Raw genomic sequence first — 24,688 nt, 5'->3', positions numbered from 1 at the left:
GCGAAAAATTAAGTTTCTCCAATCTTCCCAAAACTCTGGATTCTGATAGAGGGCCATGAGACTTAGACCTGAGTGCAAAAATGGAGGCTCTAGCCCCTTCCAGAGCTGAGATATCGAAACTCAAAAATTTGGCCCGAAAAAAAAAAAAACACAGTGATACCCCTTACGTTTTTTTTTTTTTGGGCGAAAAATTAAGTTTCTCCAATCTTCCCAAAACTCTGGATTCTGATAGAGAGCCATGAGACTTAGACCTGAGTGCAAAAATGGAGGCTCTAGCCCCTTCCAGAGCTGAGATATCGAAACTCAAAAATTCGGCCCGAAAAAAAAACGACAGTGGTACCCCTTACGTTTTTTTTTTTTTTTGCGAAAAATTACGTTTCTCCAATCTTCCCAAAACTCTGGATTCTGATAGAGGGCCATGAGACTTAGACCTGAGTGCAAAAATGGAGGCTCTAGCCCCTTCCAGAGCTGAGATATCGAAAAACTCAAAAATTCGGCCCGAAAAAAAAACGACAGTGGTACCCCTTACGTTTTTTTTTTTTTTGGCTGAAAAATTAAGTTTCTCCAATCTTCCCAAAACTCTGGATTCTGATAGAGGGCCATGAGACTTAGACCTGAGTGCAAAAATGGAGGCTCTAGCCCCGTCCAGAGCTGAGATATCGAAACTCAAAAATTCGTCCAGAAATAAAAAAACGACAGTGGTACCCCTTACGTTTTTTTTTTTTTGGGCGAAAAATTAATTTTCTCCAATCTTCCCAAAACTCTGGATTCTGATAGAGGGCCATGAGACTTAGACCTGAGTGCAAAAATGGAGGCTCTAGCCCCGTCCAGAGCTGAGATATCAAAACTCAAAAATTCGGCCCGAAAAAAAAAACGACAGTGGTACCCCTTACATTTTTTTTTTTTGGGCGAAAAATTAAGTTTCTCCAATCTTCCCAAAACTCTGGATTCTGATAGAGGGCCATGAGACTTAGACCTGAGTGCAAAAATGGAGGCTCTAGCCCCTTCCAGAGCTGAGATATCGAAACTCCAAAATTCGGCCCGAAAAAAAAAACGACAGTGGTACCCCTTACGTTTTTTTTTTTTTCGGCGAAAAATTAAGTTTCTCCAATCTTCCCAAAACTCTGGATTCTGATAGAGGGCCATTAAACTTAGACCTGAGTGCAAAAATGGAGGCTCTAGCCCCTTCCAGAGCTGAGATATCGAAACTCAAAAATACGGCCCAAAAAAAAAACGACAGTGGTACCCCTTACGTTTTTTTTTTTTCGGTGAAAAATTAAGTTTCTCCAATCTTCCCAAAACTCTGGATTCTGATAGAGGGCCATGAGACTTAGACCTGAGTGAAAAAATGGAGGCTCTAGCCCCTTCCAGAGCTGAGATATCGAAACTCAAAAATACGGCCCGAAAAAAAAACGACAGTGGTACCCCTTACGTTTTTTTTTTTTTTGGATGAAAAATTAAGTTTCTCCAATCTTCCCAAAACTCTGGATTCTGATAGAGGGCCATGAGACTTAGACCTGAGTGCAAAAATGGAGACTCTAGCCCCTTCCAGAGCTGAGATATCGAAACTCAAAAATTCGGCCCGAAAAAAAAACGACAGTGGTACCCCTTACGTTTTTTTTTTTTGGGCGAAAAATTAAGTTTCTCCAATCTTCCCAAAACTCTGGATTCTGATAGAGGGCCATGAGACTTAGACCTGAGTGCAAAAATGGAGGCTCTAGACCCTTCCAGAGCTGAGATATCGGAACTCAAATTCGGCCCGAAAAAAAACCCACAGTGGTACCCCTTACGTTTTTTTTTTTTTTTTTTGGGCGAAAAATTAAGTTTTTCCAATCTTCCCAAAACTCTGGATTCTGATAGAGGGCCATGGGACTTAGACCTGAGTGCAAAAATGGAGGCTCTAGCCCTGTCCAGAGCTGAGATATTCGAACTCAAAAATTCGGCCCGAAAAAAAAACGACAGTGGTACCCCTTTTTTTTTTTTTTTTTGGGGCGAAAAATTAAGTTTCTCCAATCTTCCCAAAACTCTGGATTCTGATAGAGGGCCATCCGACTTAAACCTGAGTTCAAAAATGGAGGCTCTAGACCCTTGCAGAGCTGAGATATCGAAACTCAAATATTCGACCCGAAAAAAAAAACGAGCTGAGATATTTATATTGGCAGAAATGCTACGTGGGATCTCAATATCTCAGCTCTGGAAGGGTCTAGAGCCTCCATTTTTGCACTCATGTCTAAGTCTCATGGCCCTCTATCAGAATCCAGAGTTTCAAGAAGATCAGAGAAACTCAAAATTTCGACCCCCCCCCCCCCCCCCCCAAAAAAAAACGACAGTGTTACCACTTTCGTTTTGTTTTTGTGCAAAAAAATAAGTTTCTCCAATCTTCTTGAAACTCTGGATTCTGATAGAGCCTCCATTTTTGCACTCAGGTCTAAGTCCCATGGTCCTCTATGGCAACCAAACGACACTGGTGAGACAAACGTGCAACGGACAGACGGTCAGATTACGCTTTGGCAGGGGAAAAACTGATCAGAAAATGTAATGAAAATGTAACAGAAGTTGTAGAAATGTAGTGGAGTAGAAAGTATAATAATTGCTGCAAAATGTAACGAAGTAAAAGTAAAAAGTATGCGCTATTTATTCTACTTAAGTAAAGTAAAGATACGTGAAAAATGTACTTAAGTAAAGTAACAAAGTATTCGTACTTCGTTACATTCCACCACTGCAGCTGGAGGACCAATTTGTTACTTATTAGGTCAGTTGGTAACATTATTGGGTATAAAAAGAGCCTCTCAGAGTGGCAGTGACTCTCAGAAGTCAAAATAATGAATAGGAACTAATTAAAAAAAACAAACCCTATTAAGTCAATGTCATCAAATTTATTTCTGTCTCACACCCACATGCTACAAATAAACTTTAGCACAATTTATATGAACCAGAATACATTAAAAGATGTACAAACATAAATAGATAACCTATATACAAGCTTAATCTCCTTGAGAGGCACATTTGAGATGGAGCGAGATTTCAAAGGGCTGTTAGTGGAATCTGAGCATCAACCATAACCGGTTTGTGATGTCATTTTACTGTCTATTTCAGTGAAAATCATTTATTCAGATATGGAAATATGAGTCTGTGTCAAACACATGGTATATCATAAAATCATTGCGACACAATAAGGATCCTACATTTAAATAAGCACTGTGAATGAAATATCCGTTTACATAAGTTTATTGGAAATCACTATATTTTAAATAGGTTTTGTTGAAAATATCTGCACATGTAAATTTTGGCACACGAGTATCAGTTATATGATCTCGCGTTTGTGTTCTGAATAATTAGACTCAAGGCATTCACTGGCCTAAGGCATTGGGGTGGTTCACTTCCAGTTTTCTTGAATTGTCATCACAGATGAACAGCAGAGCTCATGAAATGTCTGGTATGTGCTTCGCGGTTGGGGCCGTACCTCACCTCTTTTGAGAGACAACGCTGGCACCTCCAAGTGGTAGAAATGACTAAAGTACTTCAATTAGGCTTCAGTGAGTCCAAGAGTATCAACATCTGCAGTGGTCCTGATGCAATAAGATGACAGAACTGGAGCACCTCCTTTATAATCATCAACACATTGCAAATATGCGTGTTTCGGGGTGTTCTAGTTCAGTCACTCTGTGTTCACATTTTTATTTTGGCATAGAGCTGGTCAGTCTGCTCCCTGAAGTGTCTTCGCAGCTCGGTTCTCTTTGCTTTCAGAGTTGGTGTGAGGAGTCCGTTCTGAACAGAGAACATCTCCATGTGCAGGGCAATGTCTCTCACCTAACACATAGATTAGATAAAAAAAAAAAAATACACAGTCATTCTTGTACAGGGGTTGGTTGTACTCTCAACCAACTAGTATAAAATTGCTTACATTTCACAGTAATGCAAGTATAACATGAGTCACTTAAATAATGTTATTATTATTAATAGTTATGAATAACTCAATTAATAATTCTATAAAGATATAATAGTATATTAGTATATAGTACTAATATATAGCCAAATATTAATAATTTATTAATACTTCTACTACTAATAAAACAATATGTATCTAAAATATATAATATATACACAATAATACATATTATTAATAATAATTAATGTCTATGTGATTTTAAGATTATTACCTCATTTTATTCTCTGCCAGAAAATAAAATGAAGTTGATTTAAAAATCAGGTCAACACTAGATTTGCATAATGTAATAATGTTTGTTAATGTTATATATATATATATATATATACGAGTTTTATGCAGTATAAAAGCAACAAAATCAATGTAATAAAAATGTAATTTTTCATCAGATCAGTTATTCACAATAAAACAAAAAATATTACACTTAAAAAATGATAAATTGTGTAAAAATGTGATAAGTGGCACAGTGGCAGAGTTATCTGGAATGTTTGTTAGATTCACCTGTTCAAAAGACTTTAATCCGGCTTCTTTTCCTAGCCGAAGGATGTCCTCTAGGATGGCATTTTTCAGCTCCTGTTTAAACACAATATCAGGTGTCAGTTCTTCAGGGTTGGCAGAGACCGTTCAAATATTAAAGCCCATTCAAAATTCAGCTAATTCATTACGATGACATAAAATAGTGTGATGAAACATAGAGTTAATGCAAATTTGTCATTATTTTTTGAGAATGCAAGACACACACAAACACATGCATCTTTTCATAATTCTAGTTTTGACTTCTGAAGTTTTTTCCGACCCAAATCCTAAATTTCACTCGCACTGCATATAAATGCATGGTGCCGGAGCGCTATCAGGCCTGATTGCTGGTGAAAACATCTCCCATCGTCCCACTCTCCTTCATAGTGTCATCAAGCTTCGTCTTCCTTATTGCTTTGAAAATGCGACCTCTGGCGGCGAAAACTTACATATTGTGCCTTTAATTTTTTTTCTATGTACGTGGTTTACCTTGCATTTGCACATTTCAGTGTAGGAGCCCTCGATGCCTCTTTTCTTTGCCCATCCCGACAGAAAGTCTGGATCAGGAACCACAATACCCACTAAACATGCCTGCAAAGAATACCAGAATGGGTTTACTCTCATTGATACTCTGATTCACTGCTGTGTGTGTTTCTCACCTGTAGACTGTCTCCATGTACAAAGACCTGGGCCACAGGGTCACTACGCATGTATATGTTCTCAATCTTCTCTGGAGCGATGTATTCACCTTGAGCCAGCTTAAAGATGTGTTTCTTCCTGTCTATAATCTTCAGAGTTCCATTCTAAAACAATAAATACTCAGCTTCACTAATTAAGTAAGGAAGAAATAATGATGGACCATAAAATTAATGCATGTCAGTCACATAGTGGAGGCTTCTTTTGGCTTAAAACTTCAAAATATTAAAATCTTTGCAACAATACGTGAAGATTGTGCATAAGTGTTATGCTTTAATTATCTACAATTATTATTAATGCAACCTGGTGAAGTTGCAAGTGGAAGTTTCAGTGAACACACACACACATGCAGAACTGTGCAAATATCTGGTTCACATTAACTCCTCTCAAGAACTACTTAATGCAATAAGGCAGTGTTCAGAGCAATCTTTCCCATCAGTCATTTGCATTCATGACTCATTAATATACACTACTGGTAAAAAGTTAGGGGTGAGTGAGATTTTTCTTTTTTTTTTTTACATTTCTTTTGAAGAGTTTCCACAAAAACAAATAAATAAATATTAAGCAGCACAACTGTTTTCAAGATCATAAGAAATGTTTTTTGAGCATCAAATCAGCATATTTGAATTTTTTCTGAAGGATCATGTGACTAAAAATTCAGCTTCATCACAAGAATAAATTACATTTTGAAATAAACACTTAAATTCCTGTAAATAGAAAGTTTTTTAAAATTGTAATAATATTTTCACAGCATTACTGTTTCTCAGCACAACCCGGGTGATCTTAAGAAACTAAATTCTTACAAATCCCAAACTTTCGAAAGTAGTGTAAATGCAGATGACATCATTTTTATTAACAAAGTGGTCTTAGGGTAAAATACTAAATATTGGGTAACAATTTATTTCAACGGTCTGCTTTAGACATTGTACTAACTTTAAGTAATTTTGCAACTACAAGTCAAGAAAATAAAGATTTAGCAGATATTAAGCGGACAGTCTACCAATACTGTAGTAGTAGTTGCAAAGTTACTTCTAGGTAGTAAAATGTGTAAAGTGGACTATTGGAATAATGTGTAATATATATAATGTAATATAATATTTGGTGGAATAATGGCGAGTCAGGAACTGGGTTGATGACGTCAGTTCCATTTAAAAGTAATTAGATTCACTGAAAGAAGGGTACAATTCACAGAAATCAGGATGTTGATTCAATTAGAACTGAACTGGGAGACTAAAAAAAGATCCGTCAACTGAGAGTAAATAAGGAGCAGAAGTGCTGAGAGAGAATGTAGAATTTACCGGTAGCCATTTGCCGACGTCTCCAGTGTGCAGCCAGCCATCTTTATCTATGGCTTCTAAAGTTCGCTCTGGGTCCTTCAGGTAACCTTGAAACACATTTGGTCCTTTCACACACACCTGTGTAGGACACACACACACAGTCAGTAAATGGAAGTGCACTGTGCCATTCAAATTTATAAATAAAAAAAGTAGGTTTAAATGATCATTTTCGCTTTGCTTTTGTCATAACTAAAGTAACAAATATTGGGAGTTAGCCATTCCATCTGTTAATAATTCATTCATAAATGAGGGAGGAGTCTAAGGGGCTGTTACACAACACCATTTAACTAAAAACATACAACTTATTTTGCGTTTTGGCCATTGGTTTACACGACAACAGTGTTTTGGGTGCCTGACACCGCAAACTTTTAAAAATGGGTTTCAAAGTGCAAGTTTTTTGAAAACGGTATCCGTGTAAACAACAAAACACAAATCTCTGAAGACGATGACGTCATGCACATGCGTATTACGTGTTTTAGTCTAGTGTACTGTATCTCATCTCCATCTAATGGCTTGGGCAGCAGAAGACATCATTTAATCGTTTTCGATGGTACACGTGAATGGGGATTGTTTTGACAATGGTGTCGTCTGTACACGGAAAACTCCATTTTAAGCATATTGTTGTCATGTAAACGTACCCTAAATGATTTAACTTATTAATAATTTCATTATTAACATTATGTCACAAAAGCTATCAACAAAGCTTCATTTGAAACCACTTTATATTAAGTGTATTTAACTATATAATAAGATTTAAATTAATATTTTATACAATGCACTTATTGTGTACATATGTACATTAAGGACACCTAATATAAAGTGTGACCACTTAACTTGTATAAAACAAGAACATTCCTTTAAAATTCAACATTTTAACTGGTGACCTACCTCTCCCTCTCCATTGGCTGCAAAATAATTCATTTCAGCCAAATCAATTAACTTAACGAAATTACAGGGCAGTGGCGCTCCCACATGACCTGAGTGCAAGAGACAAAGAGAGTTTGTGTTACAGCACAGACTGTTTATTCATTAATGTTATATGTGTTAGTGCGAGATTTTTCAGTGTTACCTGCTGTCCAGTCTCCAGGAAGTGACATTGTGCAGCCTGCGGTACATTCTGTCTGCCCATAACCCTCATAAAACTACAACATAATCAACACACAAAAACAGTGACTTGTGGGATGTGGGAACATGAAGCATGAAAACATAAGTCTTTGTGTTTGTGTGTGTGTGTACCTGACAGCCCAGCGCTGCTCGCAGGAAGGTGAGGACGGTGGGAGAGACGGGAGCAGCTCCTGTGATCATTAGCCTCACGCGCCCACCCAGACTGGCCTGTAGGTGGAGTTACAGGAGTCAGTTTGGTTGTGTTTACCCACTAGCAGAAAATAGCTCTGTTTTTGGAGGGCTAAATACATAGTGTTGTGTTCATACTTAGTTTAGTTACAAAAGAGATTTTAGAGTAGTCATTATCACTAATCAAATTATAATCACTTTTCATAATCTAAGTGAGAGTTTTGGGCAAGTTCAGTTGATTTCTGCTGTATTATATTGTGATATGTATCATGACTGATAATATATTTATAGTAGAATACATTGTGGATGCGACATAAGCATGTGAATAATTAATATTATATAAATATATTTATAACAAGGCTGCATGCTGGTGTACTGTAGCCTGGGTTTCCCCATTCTGCCTTGCTGCAGCGCGATTTTTTTCGCGCTGCTAGGCAGTCTGGATACCATGAACCAAATTTTCCCCTGAAAAAGGGAACCAATCACAGAACGGGGAGGGACCACAGGCGCATTTGATAGACATTCGTAGCACCCAATAATACGGCTCTGGGCATTCGTAAACCACGCCTCAAATACGAGAAATTGAACATGTGGTTTCCAGACCATGATACGTGGTCTGGCGTTACCCAGGCTAAGTGTACTGTGTTTTAAAACACATTCTAAAATTTGTATTTGAATGTCGGAGTGAATCAAGGATCACTCGGAGCAAGGTTTCTTTCACCAGCACCAGAGTGGAGCTGAAGCAGAGTTTCTATGAAAGCCTGAAAAAGGATCGATTAACTGATTAACCAATCAATCCATCAATCAATAATAAGCCAATTGTGACATCAACTATCATAACTGAGACTTTAAATCTCCCACTTATGAATTGGTTTCTCTCAATTTCATATATATATTTATTGTTTATTATTTCATTCAGCAATGAAATCAATTTATGAAATAAATTAGAGTAAGATTAAAGGCTTTTACATTGTTACAAAAAAAATCAAATAAATGAATAAAATAATTTATCAGTTTTCATTAAAATATTACATCTTATAATATTTATATTTATAAATATTTTATGTTTTTAATTTTAAGTTTTTAGTTTTTAGCATCCACACCAACCGACGATAACATTCTGTTCCTTAAAAGTGCATTCTGCAGCTTTAAAGCTGGGTGGGTTCTGATTGGCTGTCAATGCTTTTATGTTGTTATCAGCTGGGAAAAAAAAATGTTCTGAAAATCATTCCAACAGCATAATTTCTCCTTGCCGCTTTTGTTTAAGCATTTTGTCTGGACTACCCTATTCTCATATAATTAGAAACTTTAGTTAGCATTTTAGTTATCGTCCTTGGAATGAATGGCCTTTAGATGACATGATTTCTCTTATTTTATTAATTTTTTTTTGCTTTATAAATGTTGGACAGTTGGATGCTGAGTGTTTTTGAATTTGTGGGTTACCAGGCAACAGAGACTTTATAGGTCCTCTATGGTTTCATCTGATTGTTCTGTCCCTGGGCACTAACACTCTTTCTCCTTTTCATCTGGTCACCTGCACTTTGCTGAAGATCAGTTTATCCCACATGCTGTCCGTCCTCACAACTCCACTTCTTAGCTCCGCCTCTTTTCTGCTGGTGGCAAAATCCAGCAGCCATCTCTTGAGAGGAGTGTTCGCCTGTCCGAAGATCTTAACGCAAACAAAGATGAATGTATAATGAGCAAAGATTTTTAGGTATATTTGAAAAAATCTTCAACGCTATCAGTTTGTGTGGATAACTAAACAGAAGTACCTTATCAAACATGCGGTTGAGTAGTCTGGGCACTACAGGAAATACAGTGGGCTTAAGAGTCTTCAAATCATCCATCAGCAGACGGATATCACCCTGAAAATATCCAATCTTGCCTCCATGGACCAAAACCACACTCTATACACACACAACAAACACAATTATTCAACAAGAATATAATGTAGATTAAGTTTTATATACAGTATATATATATTTATATATATACAAACAGTAGTGGCCAAAAGCAATGTCCAGGGGAGAAATTTGTTTTTAATGACACTACAAGTTTTATCATTTTATTATTAAATTATTAAGAAAATATTTAATATTTTATATATATATTTTTATATATATTTTAAGTATGAAGGAATAGCAAAACACTAAACTTAAGGTATTTACCTGACAAATTATTTTGGCTACAGGTTTTATTTTACCAAGCAAAAAAATGCATACAGTTGTGCTCAGAATTAATGGGACCCCTGGTGAATATGACAAAAAACTGCCTTTTTTTTACAGCCAGCCTTTTTTTTTTTTTTTTTTACAGTTTTGATCAAATTTACCAGGGGTACCACTAATTCTGAGCACGAGTGTATAAAATCAAAAAGCTCACGGGAAAAAAAGCATACATTGACTACAACATACCGGTAATCAGTTATCATTTTTTTTGTTGGTTCTCTCTTGCTTTTGCATGTGTTCTATTTATTTTTTTATTTATTTTTGTAATGACAACTTAGCCAGAAATTATGGTTATACTATTTGGGATGTTTCATTGATTCTCATTAATAAAATAATTTACTCCAAGCAGAACACAACACATTTTTAATAATACTGTATTTGGATAAAGGGTGAAGATGTCAATTTTCCAAGGCCAGAAATTACTTTGGGCAACCACAATATGTAAAATATGTGAATATGGTACAGTAAATAAATCATAGTATCATATATTTAACAAAAACATCCCTAACTTATTAATTTAATGTATTAAAACATGTGTTTAATGACTGTGTACATACATACCTCAACCACTCTCTCAAACATGTGTGCTAGTGGTAGGTAAGAAATGTGAATGTCGGTCTGGTTAAGCATGCAATGAACCTGCAAAACACACACACACACACACACACTCACACATATGCAATGTGCAATCCAGCATACCTCAACTCTTTCAAACATATGCGCTAGTGGTAAAAAGGAGATGATTACATCTTGAGGACCAAGTTTCAGCAACCCCTAACCACACACACATACACATACACATACAAACACATCAAAAATGTACAGATCACGTGGGAGGTAGAAACAGGAAAAAGACAATTAAATGAGGAAATGAGGCCCAAGAAAAGGTGAACATAACAGAGACAGAAAGAAAACATTTCACTTTACAGTTAACTGAAAACAAAATAAAGGAAACAGGCTCCTAAAAATATCATAGATCTGACCTAACATTTAAATCTCATTTGTTGCCATTTTTGATATTTTTTCTCAAAGAAAGACTTCAGTACAATCAATGTTAAAGGATAAAGAAGCAAAAAAAAAAAAAAAACTATCTTACCTGTGTAACTTTAATGAAAGCAGAACAATTGGAAACAACATTTCCATGTGTAAGCATAACTCCCTTTGGATTTCCTGTCGGCAAAGAAATCGGTTACATTTATTCTCCAGGTTGGAATCCTAAAAAAATGCCAAAATATGACTTTGAAGCAACAACGTGTAAACGAAAAACAAAAGAAGTGTGCTTTGTTCATCAATGAATACTCAGTGATTAAAGCCACATTTGTGCAAGTTATAATTAAATAATTAATTCTGTTTGTGATTAATAACAATTAAATAGTTGAATACATAAATATCTACTTCAGACATGAAATTCTAGAGGGCCTGGGCTGATAGGTCTATTATATGTAATCTACAAGCAATCAAATAATTACCACATGCTGATCCTGCAGCCAATGAGATTGCTTGCTCAACATAGTCTGGTTCAGAGGTTGCTATCAGAGTTCCTCTGAAACCCTCCACCTCCATCTGTCTAAATCTGCTATGGGATTTATGCATGTCGACGGTATTGGGATATCTTACATGCTCACAGCAGTGTGTCTGTGTATCTATTAGCAGTATCAAGTCCATACTTGCTCCGCAACAGCAGAAGTGTAGCAGTCCAAATACATTAACGTTGCCTTATTCAATAACGTGCTGAAACTACACAGAGTTGTTGTGATTGAAATATATAAATTCATACCTGTAGTTCCACTTGTGAAGCAAATCAGTGCCAGGTCCTCTGGTTTAGGAGGCTTGAAATAAAAATTAAATACTAAGCATTCATTTAATTATGAAGTAATAATAATAAAGCAATCAAATAAAACTATTCATAATATTGCGAGTCTGTAAATCAATACAATGCTCAGTTTTACTCACAATAGGAGTCTTGTGGTTGAATTTGCCAATAGCCTGCCAAAAGAAAGACTTCATTTAGAGCAGTACTAATACAAGATTAATGGGATCACAGTTTAGCAAGTGTATGCGTCCCCCAAACCTCCAGCTCCTTGAGGCTCAAAACTTCAATGCCGTTCTGTTGTGCTTGTGCAGTCAGCTCACTGTCAAAGGCCTCCATGATCACTATGGTTGTGACGCTGTGCTTCCGGCCAGACACACAGTCCAAGATCAGACGAGCCTTTTCCGCGAGATCACAGATCACAGTGGAGATGGAGGCTACAACAAAAGCTCTGTTACCCACAACAAATTTCCACAATATATCGCAATGTCAACACTATTTCCATCTTCATTCAAATCTTCAAGTGAAATATATAACCATATATAAGACTGAATAGAAAAATGCTGTGCGCTGCTCACCTTTGTCAATGATGTAGCTGATGGCCTCTGTGCCCAGTGTGTCATACAGTGGCACTGCCACCAGTGAATATGTGTAACATGCCAGCTCTGAAATCGTCCACTAATGTACAAGAAATTTAATCAGTTGTGAAATACAGATACTTATGCACAAATAATATCATCTTAAACAATAAATATAGAATAAAACAGGATTGGGAAGGGCTCCCAAACCTCCTGTACAATAAGAAAAGCAATTAATTGGGGCTACCAATCAATGCAAATACATGACATTTTAATTAAATTATATATATATATATATATATATATATATATATATATATATATTAATATTGCTGAGAAAGCACCCAAGTACAATGTAAAAACATGTATGAACATAATAAGTGCACTGTATCAAATGATTAATTTAAATGTTGGTACAAAGTTGATAAAGTGTAAGACGAGTAAGAGTAAAGTGAGGCCAAAATGTTAGTGGCAAACAATGAATAAAGCAATGAATAGACAAAAAGTGGCTTTAGAAGTATTCATTTTGTTTAGTTTACTTTCATATATGTGATTATTGGCCTACAGCCCACATCAATCCATTTTACAATCAAACTGTCTGAGGCAAATATAGCTCTAGTAGGATGGGAATACCTCTGGCCTGTTCTGTGCAAAGATGCCGATGTATTTGTCTCCCGATTGACTGTGACCTCTGTGGAGTAATGCTGAACCTGTAAACTCTGCCCTGTCTGCTACCTACAAACACCATACGAAAATACATAACTTATTCAATTGCATAGTGACATCTGATCAACTATTAACAAGAGAGGAATCCATGAACATTTACGAAATAAAATGCTAAACCAGTTCTGATTTCAGCAGACTACAAAAATCTTACCTCTTTATACGACAGCCATTTATATTGCTTACTTGCTTTTCGTGATCCTAAACAAGGACCATTATCTATAAAAAATAAATAAATAAATTACAAAAATGTAAAGATCTCAAACATGATGACAAAACTTTAGATTTAGAGCTGCACGATTCTGGATATTTTTGATTGTCAATAGACAACTAAACAACACAATAAAAAAAATATTTAATCTGAATTAATAAGTAAAAAAATAGTTTTAATGAATGACTCGCTCATAAAGATTTGTTTCATTACTGAACAAATCTTTTGCATGAATGATTCAATGACAATTACATTTTTTTACAGTCACTTGTCGCCACCTACTGGTGTAACAATGTTATTGATAAATCTTTATTTGAAGTGTCTAGTTACTTCAAAATGTGTCATTTAATCTATTTTGATTGCTAGAGTAGGCGTCAGTGTTTATATCCAATAAATTTTATTCCAGTACTTCCAGAAAAAAATAATGATACTGTGTGTTTGAAAATACTGTTTGTAAAGCTGTTTCATATCTATATATTATAATAACTGCTCTCTCTGTGTCAGCAGCAGTACAAACACAGATTTAATTGTTTGCTGTTCGTCAAAGGTTTAATAAACATAGCCAAATCATTGACATTTGGAATAATGTATGTTATATATCGCAATCTTTCAACGATTAATCGTGCAGCTCTAGGTGAACTATTCATTTAAATGACCACTTGACTTACTTGACACTCTTAGTCCTCGTAAGAAAAACTCATACATTGTCCGAGCGTCTTTATAGTAGTATGTCATGCATGTGTCACTGTCCAATAGGATAGACCGACGAGCATATTCACTACCCTGAAAAAACAAAACAAATGAACTATGATGTAGTTCTGTCCCAGAAAATCAAATCACAAATCCTTACAAATCCACCCCCGCTTTGCTTCCACACCAGACAGACACTCTGGAACAGCATGAATAGAAACAAACGGAGTACAATGAACAGTGAATCATCCCAGCGCATTTGAAATTTGAGGACCAGAACGAAATGCTAATTTCATTTATGCATAAACCATTTTTACAGTAGCATTAACTTGTCAAAATAAACAAGAAAATAAGACTCGTAATAATGTAAACGTCACTGAATCTTTCGCTACTTTAGGGTTTGATAAACCTAAATAAGACCAGGCCATTAACAGCAGAAGGAAGACTTCACGCTAAAAGAATTTACAGATGGTCGTTGCGCAAGTTGCGTAGTGGATCTGACTGGCTTTACAGTATATCTGTTGCCAACAAGTTTCAGTTACCATAGCAAACATACAATAAATGGTGAGAATACAAGAACCTCTATGTTTTCTTCTTCAGCCAGAAACAGAGATCAAGGACAAACATCTATAATTCCACTCGTCTGGGTGAAAGAGGCTGTAATTATTTGTATCTAAGGCAACGTTACAGTCTGTGCATGTGTACATACACACAAAACTGCTCAGCATAGGAGGACAGAATGTGAACTGGGCGGAAAAAGCAGGGATGTGAGGAAAATACCATTCCAAAACCAGCTGTAGGTTTTAATGTTTTCAACACACACACACACACACACACTACCATTCAAAAGTTTGGGGCTAGTAGTTTATTTTTTTGAGCATATGTCTCTTATGCTCACAGAGGCTGCATTTGCTCACAAATACAGTAAAATTGGTTAAAAAAAACACAGTACATATTCTGTGCACTAATATATATTTAAATGTACAGTGCCTTATGTATAAGAACACAGATGGGCAACTTAAAGGGATACTCCACTTTTTTTTGGAAATAGGCTCATTTTAAAACTCCCCCAGAGTTAAACAGTTGGGTTTTACCGTTTTTGAATCCATTCAGCCGATTTTCTGATATTTAGTAGAATATCAGTAACCAGACAGTTTCTGGTCTCATTGACTTCCATAGTAAGAAAAAAATATACTATGGAAGTCAATGAGACCAGAAACTGTCTGGTTACTGATCTTGTTCTAAATATCAGAAAATCGGCTGAATGGATTCGAAAACGGTGAAACTCAACTGTTTAACTCTGGGGGAGTTGTAAAATGAGCCTATTTCCAAAAAAAAGTGGAGTATCCCTTTAAGACAGCTCATAAATGCAGAGTTTTGTGACATGCAGCGGGTGACATCTTCATGTGCTGGGTTAACCAGAGGAAGCCACAGTCTGTACTGCTGAAGCGCTTTTCAAAGGAAGCAAATAATCAGTAAAATCTTGCACCTCGATCTGAGAGACACTTTCAACCTTTCAAAATAGATTTGACTCTAGAAATGCTCCAAGGTCTGGGATGCATTGTAGAGTCCTGAAAACGTGTTTATGTTAATGCATTGCAAGTTTCACAAGCTATGATTGTGTGGAGAACTTCTAATAACCTCTAAGCAACTGTTGGAGATGAGAATCTACTAGTTTTTTTTCTCAAACTGATGGGAAGTTTTTTTACTCCAATGAAGAATTACCAGATTACCAAAGTTTTATGGAATCAAATTTTTGAAGTACAACATATTTAATAGCTTTGTTTGAGGTGGTTATTAACATTGAAAGAAGAAATCCTCAAGTGCAACTGATGGTATAATCAATAGTCAATAATCTCAAAATTAAAGATTTACCTCATTGTTGCATGCCAGGGTTTTAGAGCAGGTATCATCCAAACTGTGGGTGGTCATTTTGCACCTAGCTCTACCTGTCTATGTTGTCCAGCATTCACATGGATGATGCGACAGCTGCCGGCTAAAACCCACATCTTCGCTATTAGTAGTGAAACCCTGAATTGATTCTCACACAAACGCTCTTATGCATTCAATGTAATCTTTACTGTGCTACTTTATTTGTATCTGATTTAGAATGAGCAGAATTCTGTTAGATTTATAACGACCCAAATACAAAATAACTGAGAAAAATAAGCTGTTAAGCAATAGTCTTGTGGGAAGTGCTGTGTAATACAGTATGCCATAGCTGTGCACAAGGCAAGCCGCTTTCTAGTCTCAGCTTGAGGTTCTGGTTTATTTCTTCATTAATGACATCATCAGCCTTGACTTTTATAACATAAATGTTGGCTTAAAAAAAATCTGAAGTCGTTCAACCCCTACCCCTAGGTATAAAGCTACATTTGTGGAAGCATTTTCACACTTACCGGTACCTCCACGGACTGCATGGCGAGGTCACAAGGTGGTTTAAGGGCTTTGGGACGAGTGGCCAGCCAGTATGTGGTGATGGCAGCAAATGCGCCCATGCCCATGAGGGTGTTAGTGGGTAAACTGCGCACATACTGCCTCACGTCGTCCAGCTCAGGCATCCGCAGGTGTCGGATCAGATCCTGGGCCTGCATTGCTCTGCCAATTCAGCTAACTCAAGTCTGAAAGGAAAAGCACAGAGGGAGGACTATCAATTATTTACTTTAATTATCAATTATATTTACTTTAATTTGTTATTATGACTTATTTGTCTAATTTTAATTTAATAAATTATGAATCGGTTTCACATACTACATTTAAGGTTGTGAAGCTGTTTTCATTTTCTTAAACTAGTACAGATTTTTAAAATCAGCCAGAAAGTCAATATCACAGTGCATCCACATACACACACACACTGTTTTATCCCAGTTCATAATAATCAGTGAACACTCAGCTGAGAAAGAGACATCTTTTATTTTATCTCTGTATGTCTCTGGTTTGTTTCATGACACCTCAATATGAGCAGAAATTAGGGTGTTATTAAAAATATATACATTTCAAATTAATATTTCAGCTTGTTCAGCCTTTTTATTCTCCAGTAGTGTTTCTCTGTACAGACCCTTCTCATGGAAGCGGATATATATCTTTCTCAAGGTAAAAACTTTGTCTCGGTTCTACTCTACTAAAAGCCCAGTGCCCCTGACCTTGAACTTACCCCGGAGTATGTGAAGTACACTCACATTTACATAGCTATCTCAATTAGGACATTTCATGAGTATTGGTGTTATTTATTAATTGATTTTACAATTGAGGATGCCCCATTGTATAGGGACAGTCCTATATCCGAAGTATCACAGCAAAGGTAAAAACACACACACACAGCTTGACATAAAGACACCCTAGGCCTAGTCTAGACCTTATGTAGCCCCGCCCCTTTTCAGCGTTGCGCTCGTTCCGGTCTGTATTTCCACAGCGATCTTGCATGAATGAACTGCTCATAAAAAATTCCCGTTCGACATTTGTTAAGACATCTGCTTTACAATGCTTATGATAAACATTACAATGCTCATGATAACTTTTGTTAACTCTACAATAAGTAAATCCACTTCACCAGCTAATTACTCCTCGACAGCGATGCCATAGAAATATACAGAACAGAACCGGAAGTTCAAAGACAATATTCTAAAGATGACGGCGCCCACGTTTCTCTGGTGCATAAGGTCTATAATGGAATCAAAACTGAACAACAACCAAAAAATACTTACTGTGCAGAGGTTTTTTCGTGCGACTGAGTAAAAGCTGTATTGCGTTGTTTTATTTTTTAAGGGACGCTTTCAGCCTGTCTCTGTTGTTGCAGTTAAACTGACCTAAGCAGTGCTGAAGGAAACTATAGCTATGAATAGCAGAATGACCCTCACGGACAGCAATACCACCACGTGGGTCGCTCTCTTTTTCTCTCACGCTCTCTATCAATCTTTCACTATAAACTGTCACTGAATTTCCCCTCGTTTTCTCCTTTTCTTTTTCTCAAGCGTCCTCCCACTCGTCAATGCAGCACAAATGTTTTTTTTTAATCTGTTTGCTCAAGTATTTATGCCCCGTAGTCTGTTTTAGTAGATGCAGTCGTGCTTGTGTTGTGCGTGAACGATTCTTTTAAAATGCTTCAAAACACATGGAGATACTGGCATCCCACACATGAAAGCGTACTGTTGCTGTTCTTATCTCTGAAACATAAGCACACAAATCCAATCCAAAAGACTTGAGAGCTGACATCGCCACGTACGTGTGTGAAATTCTTGCTGAAAAGCACAATAGCTGATATGCAGCAGATGTTTGGCAACTCAAACACTCTGTACTCAAACACAATACAGTAATTCACAAAGATAAAGAGAAAAAAATAAGGACGAAATTCCACATGTGCCAGAAAATAATCGCTCTCACAGAACCTGTCGCTCAAAAATCAGAAAATTGCCAATAAAACTGTCCAACATCAGTGTTAACATACCATTTTTTTGCATTGGGACATTATTTTAATGACACTTAAGATCTAAAATCACATTAGCATAAAACAAATAACATTACTTTAATCATTTAATTTTTTAATTATCTAGAAATAAACAATATCAGCTCCTTTTTCAGATGATATTAGTGTTTGTAAGAATTTGTAACGGTTGAAATTGTCTGAAACAGTTGACATTTAACTAATGCAGCATTCACTTTTAAAAAAAACTTTTGAAAGCATTAATTTAAAACTATTAATTTAGGTTTTAGTGTTTTATTGTTATATATATATATATATATTTTTTTTTTTTTTTGTTTGTTTCTTGGCCATAATATTGGAAATTATCAGCTTTTCAATAGTGCCCAGAATTTGTGTAAGTGTCGTTGAAGATTTAAATGTTGCTGTTGTTAGTGTAAACATGAAGAGTGGTTATTCATAAAAGATGTACTATATACTATGCATTTATGCCACCAACATGAGACTTGTAAGAGGGGGAAGCAGCTGTGTATCTGGCTCACAGATGGGAAAATCACATGACAGGTCTGGCAGAGCTTGTTCTCGAACTGAAAGCTAACCTTTCTCCATACTTGGGCAGCAAGAAGCACAAACCAATGACAGAGCTACACTTACAAGAGTGAGACACATAGACACACAGAAAGTCCTTCAACAGAACCCAGAGGAACTTTTTGTTGCTCAATGATTGTTTTTTCAAAGCACAACTTAATGATATTTCATTTAAACTTCCTCTAAGATGTTTCTTCAAAAATTGTTTAGGATAAATGTAAATAGATGCAAAATGAGAGCTTAATTTTCTCAGGAAACTCAACCAAAGATTCTGCAAACTTGTTCTCCATATAATCCTGATGCTGAATAAGAGAAAGAACTGAGATATTAGAGTTTTCATACACACACACACATAAAGCTTTATTTATCATGTTGGAGGCTGGGAAAGTTCTGTTGTCACACAATTGAAGCCAATGGAAAAAGACAGCGAGAGGCAGAACAAACAGATGTTCTGACAAATGCTACCCGGGATGCCAAAAACATGACACATAACATGGACACAAACCTAATCAAACCGTTAAAGGGGTTATGACATGAGAAATTAAATTTGCCTTGATCTTTTTACATAAGAGGTATTTTTTATGGCACATAATGGCACAAGAGGTATTTGTACTATTAAAACATTCAACATCCTACTCATAAACAAAGCAATTATTTAAAGGTGCCCTATGTAAAAATTGAGGTTAAAATATCCCAAAAATGAGCTACACACATCAAAAGAATGCGAAGAAATAAGGTTGATGATGTCATTAAAAAAATGAGAAGTTATAGTGCTGCCGAGATATTAACCTGAATTAGCATGCTAAATTACTAGCCCCGGCCCGGCAGGTGTCGTAATACCAGTTTCGGCCATGGGAGGCGGTATGCGGGCAGGCAACATTACCACCAGCCAAACTGCTGTACACGAGTAAGTCGCGCGGCTTGTGTGTACTTGAACCAGCTTGAACCTGATGTCAGTCGTGTGGAAAATACAGCCCACTACTACATTTCAGTTTAGGGAAGAGTTAAAAAAATGATTGGTCGATATTATGCATGAGGAATATATTTTGGCAAGTTGTAAAATACTGTATCTTTCAACAGTGTTCGTGTTCTTTTACCATTAGCTAGTAGAGATGATCGGTTCACGTGCGTTAGGGATCTGTCGTGTAAAGCGCCAAAACTGTATTTATTGTTTGAATTGCGTAATAAAATTAACAGAATCTGAGAGCTGAGATCGGTCTCCGTGTCCTTTTCTGTGCATGACAAAATTGATGTGTGGCATGAGAGTGTGTGAAAAGTGGGAGTTGGCAGCTCTGAAAGACGCTAGCTTGGTCCACATCAGGGAAATTATGTCTGTCAAATTAATTAAAACTAATGATAAAAATGTAATATGAACAAAACGAATACCATAAAACTAGAAATAATAGCCTTGGCTTTAATTTTCCCATATTGTCGAAATGCACTGACTTGTCTATGAGACGGCCTTTATAATTTAGTATTGAGATGTTGTTCATTTAGTCACTAAACTGTAAAAATCTCCAAATGCTGCACATGAAACTGCGGTCTTCCAACCTTTTACTATCACAAGGGAGACAGAGCAACACAGCGCTCGCCCGTGTTGTTTGAAGACATGAGAGTGCGCGCGGCTGCGGAGGTATTTCTGGAGGTATACTGCCTCCATCTGGTATGGAATATGGTGTACGATTTGATTTTAAATGCCAGAGGGCACCTTTAAGCAAGCTCCAAAAACATTTCTTTAGAAATGTTGGCCCTATTATTGATAGGATAGCATCTTGCAGTTGATGGAGGTTTGTGGGATGCACATCCAGGGCACGAAGCTCCCGTTCCACCACATCCCAAAGATGCTCTATTGGGTTGAGATCTGGTGACTGTGGGACTGTGGGGGCCATTTTAGTACAGTGAACACAATATTGTCATGTTCAAGAAACTAATTTGAAATGATTTGAGCTTTGTGACATGGTGCATTATCCTGCTGGAAGTAGACATCAGAGGATAGGTACATGGTGGCTATAAAGGGATGGACATGGTCAGAATCAATGCTCAGGCAGGCCATGGCATTTAAATGGTACAATTGGTACAAGGTACAAGGGGCCTAAAGTGTGCCAAGAAAACATCGCCCACAACATTACACCACCAGCCTGCACAGCGGTAACAAGGCATGATGGATCCATGTTCTCATTCTGTTTAAACGCCAAATTCTAACTCTACCATCTGAATGTCTCAACAGAAATCGAGACCATCAAACCAGGCAACATTTTTCAAGTCTTTAACTGTCCGATTTTGGTGAGCTCTTCCAAATTGTAGCCTCTTTTTCCTATTTACCAGGTGGGGTCTTCTGCTGTTGTAGCCCGGCGTCCGCCTCAAGGTTGTGCGTGTTGTGGCTTCATAAATGCTTTGCTGCATACCTCAGTTATAACGAGTGGTTATTTCAGTCAAAGTTGCTCTTCTATCAGCTTGAATCAGTCGTCGGCCCATTCTTCTCTGACCTCTAGCATCAACAAGGCATTTTCGCATTTTCGGCATCTTTGTAAACCCTAGAAATGGTGCTATTCTATTCTATCTATCTATAACTAACTGTTAAGCCATCAGTGGCCTATTCAGATTCAGAGATTATTTTTGGACCAAGCACTGTGGTAAAAAAAAAAGTATTCTTGTCAAATATATTGCCTATTTTCCACAGTCTGTCAGGGTATCACAGCAGCTGGTGAAATATTTTCAAGGCAGTGGTTCTCAAATTATTATTACTCATGACTCATGCCCCCCAAAACCTTTAAAAAAAATCAGGCTGATTGAGCAAATAAAGACATGATACATTTTAGTTTCTTTCAACATAGGCTACCTTCTGATGTTCATTCATGTTTATTTCTAATAGCTAATACTGCTCTGTGCTCTGTGTATTTAGTAGAGCTGTTATTCATTAGTTATGTGAAACCATGAAACAGCATTCACGTTAGCTTCCAAAATTTATTTTAAAATAACACTTGACAATAGGGTGTGTTTTCAACTATACACCATGTGTGTTTTGCAGTCACACTTAGGCTTTTACTCTATACCTAACCTAACCACTTAATACGATATGTTAGTGCATTGTAATACAATTTAAAGTGCATTTCATTAACATTAACATAACATATCACATAACCCGGCCAAACACATGCCTTACCCCAAAACCTAACTCTTACCCTTATAATCCCAACCATTACCCTCCAGAACCTATAACCTCAAACCCATTAGCAGTAAATGTGGAAATTTTCCAGAACAACGTGCAATCAATTCAGTCTTGTAGGTGTTTGTTGTTAGTACATACATAGTAGTTAAGGTAACTTAATTTAAAGCCAAGTGAGAACTATTTTTCTACTTATTATGCCTGTTTAAGTACATAGCATTTGAATTTAGAACTCTATAGAACTCTAGATTATGGCCTGAAATGGGCTTGCCTGGTCATGTTTGAACTCTTTCCAGCTGAACCACACCTAAAGCATTCAATAACAAGTTTAAAAGTAACAGCATACGCCACATTCTATTGATGGCCAGAGGGCAATTTGGGGTTTTGTGAGAGGAAAGACTGACTGTACAAGAGAAACGGATATCAATTTCGGAAGATCTGAAATTTGAGACAGGCTCTTTTATTTGTTAGTCTGTTTAGTTGAAAAATAGAGATGAGAAAACATTTGTATTGGTAACTAACCACAGCAACAGGTGTTCTTTTGGGGTAGGGCTAAATCTTTCAGATTTTTCATGCAAATCCATCAAATTAAGTAAAGTTTAAAAAATTACAAATATAATTATTCAGGTTAAGGTAAAAAATAATAATAATAAAATAAACAGGTCTGATATACATCTAATATCTAATCAGGTCTAATATATATACCAGTAAGTGCATGTTTCATACCGCATCATCGAAATGAGGCCAAATAATCTGTTCTTGTCAGCAGACCTGTTGCACCAATTCTTTAGTTGGATGTTTTTTTTTTTTAATCTTTAATGGACAAAGTCAACACTCTTTTTGCATCAAATAAATGTTATGTTTATGTTTAAGGTTTGCTACTGAAATAAGGTAACGTGTTGAGTTAATTTGTAATGGAATTATGGCTATTTCAGGATGCCTTTATTTGTGATGGTTGGTGACCTGGATAAGCAAATGGGAGGTTAAACGACAAGGAGTGATGCCACAACATGTCATGGACAAGGGATGCATTGTCTCTTTATCCGATTCTTTTCTGAATTAGCTAATTAACTAACAATAGAGCGCGCGAGACTCCGACAAGCGTCCGCCTCCGCCCCTCTATTTGTCTTCACAAATATCCTTCGCTCAACTTCGGCTTTCTGTGCCAGAGGAGTAAGAATGAAATTCGTGTTGGGAATGGGATAATACATAAATAACAACACATATATATTAGAAGAGCGTTTTCATAGGTTCTGGTCTTTCTTCTGCTCAATAACTGGCAAAGGACATCGCTCGTACGTTGTTGCGATATGAATGATTCGTTCTTTTGAATCGGATCTTTTCAACGAATCGCTATTCCGGCTCACAAAATCATTCTGAACGGACAAAATCGGTCAGAGCGGTTTTCGAGTCAACACAAATCCGATAACTGCACGGACATGATCGATATGTTATGGCTGATTAGTGAACTGATGATGCGTTTAGTGGGAAAGGATGATTAATGGGATATTGGCCTACTTTAATAAATAACAAAAATTACACACGACACAGGCGAAACATTTGCAGCATTTAAAATTATTTAAGTAATATTCGTTTAAATTAATAGTTCAAAAACAGAAGAAAAAAAACATTGTGTTTAGCCTATTGCTAATTTGGGATGCAGAAAGGAAATTTACGTGCCGTGAAAAACGATCGTGTTTTGAAGTGGATGATTCAAAGAATCGTTCAAAAGAACCGATACGCGTAAACGAGTCGGACTTTTCCGTCACAACTCATGCTTTAAAAAAGAACTCTCTCTCTCGCTGCAGAAAAACACATCGCCAAACGCGTAATCAGAGCATTTAAAATTAGTGTGAAACTGAGCATGCATGATGAGGCTGAGCAGATGCACTAAACCAAACCAACAATATGCATTTGGACATTTTCTTCGTGATACATTTAATATCCATGTTTCGGACGTTTTATTCTATAACATCGACAGGAATAGGAATATTATAGTCTAGCCAAGATTAAAGAAGAACTGCACAAACCTTGAATGGTGTGAATGTAGCGTCCCCTCCACGCCGCTGCTGTTATTTAGAGGCGTGCATAGCTGGCTCTCCTCCGCGCTGTTTTCAGATAGGAAACTCGACCAATCAGAACACTCGTCACATATCTTTACGCGTATGAATTGATATGACGAGTGCAATTGGCCGTTTTTAAGGAACATTTACAAACGCACTGTTGTGATCAACTGCGATGTTCACTAATGACTAATGACACATTGAAGCTCTCTCTGGGGTTTATTTTTAATTCTCTATGAATTGGGTATATAATTATTATTTTTTAACTATTTGGCTATTTTAATGATATTGTGTGTACACCACATCAGTAAATATGTAAATATAGTACATCTTTGTTTGACCACCAATAATCGTCAAACTAACAATTATTTTTTTATTATTGTAAAACTCTAAAATGTGCTGATAACAAGAAAATAGTCAGTGTAAATA

General features: G+C 36.6%; 1 protein-coding gene across 3 annotated transcripts; it reads right to left on the bottom strand.

Moving 5' to 3' along the window:
* Positions 1 to 2,856: 2,856 nt before the first annotated feature.
* acsl1a (acyl-CoA synthetase long chain family member 1a) lies at positions 2,857 to 24,364 on the bottom strand. 3 transcript variants are annotated; one of them, XM_089132402.1, is made up of 22 exons: positions 24,227 to 24,364; positions 16,425 to 16,646; positions 14,004 to 14,118; positions 13,279 to 13,343; positions 13,035 to 13,136; positions 12,402 to 12,501; positions 12,085 to 12,260; positions 11,967 to 11,999; positions 11,791 to 11,842; positions 11,110 to 11,183; positions 10,761 to 10,787; positions 10,575 to 10,652; positions 9,561 to 9,695; positions 9,323 to 9,457; positions 7,732 to 7,827; positions 7,565 to 7,637; positions 7,384 to 7,472; positions 6,457 to 6,573; positions 5,122 to 5,265; positions 4,952 to 5,053; positions 4,448 to 4,519; positions 2,857 to 3,810 (listed from the first exon to the last, which is right to left on the bottom strand). In XM_089132402.1, the coding sequence occupies exons 2-22, from the start codon at positions 16,617 to 16,619 to the stop codon at positions 3,670 to 3,672; spliced, it is 2,121 nt and encodes a 706-aa protein (XP_088988528.1). In that variant the 5' UTR covers positions 16,620 to 16,646; positions 24,227 to 24,364; the 3' UTR covers positions 2,857 to 3,669. The 3 variants fall into 3 exon arrangements, with proteins under 3 accessions (XP_088988528.1, XP_039547382.2, XP_039547366.2); XM_039691448.2 differs by lacking the exon at positions 10,575 to 10,652 and having other exon boundaries at positions 10,713 to 10,787; XM_039691432.2 differs by lacking the exon at positions 10,761 to 10,787.
* Positions 24,365 to 24,688: the final 324 nt, after the last annotated feature.

This window comes from Pimephales promelas, chromosome 6, assembly GCF_988280905.1.
Source record: "Pimephales promelas chromosome 6, fPimPro1.hap1.1, whole genome shotgun sequence".
Taxonomy (NCBI): Eukaryota; Metazoa; Chordata; class Actinopteri; order Cypriniformes; family Leuciscidae; genus Pimephales; species Pimephales promelas.
This window is presented reverse-complemented; position numbering and strand designations above follow the sequence as displayed.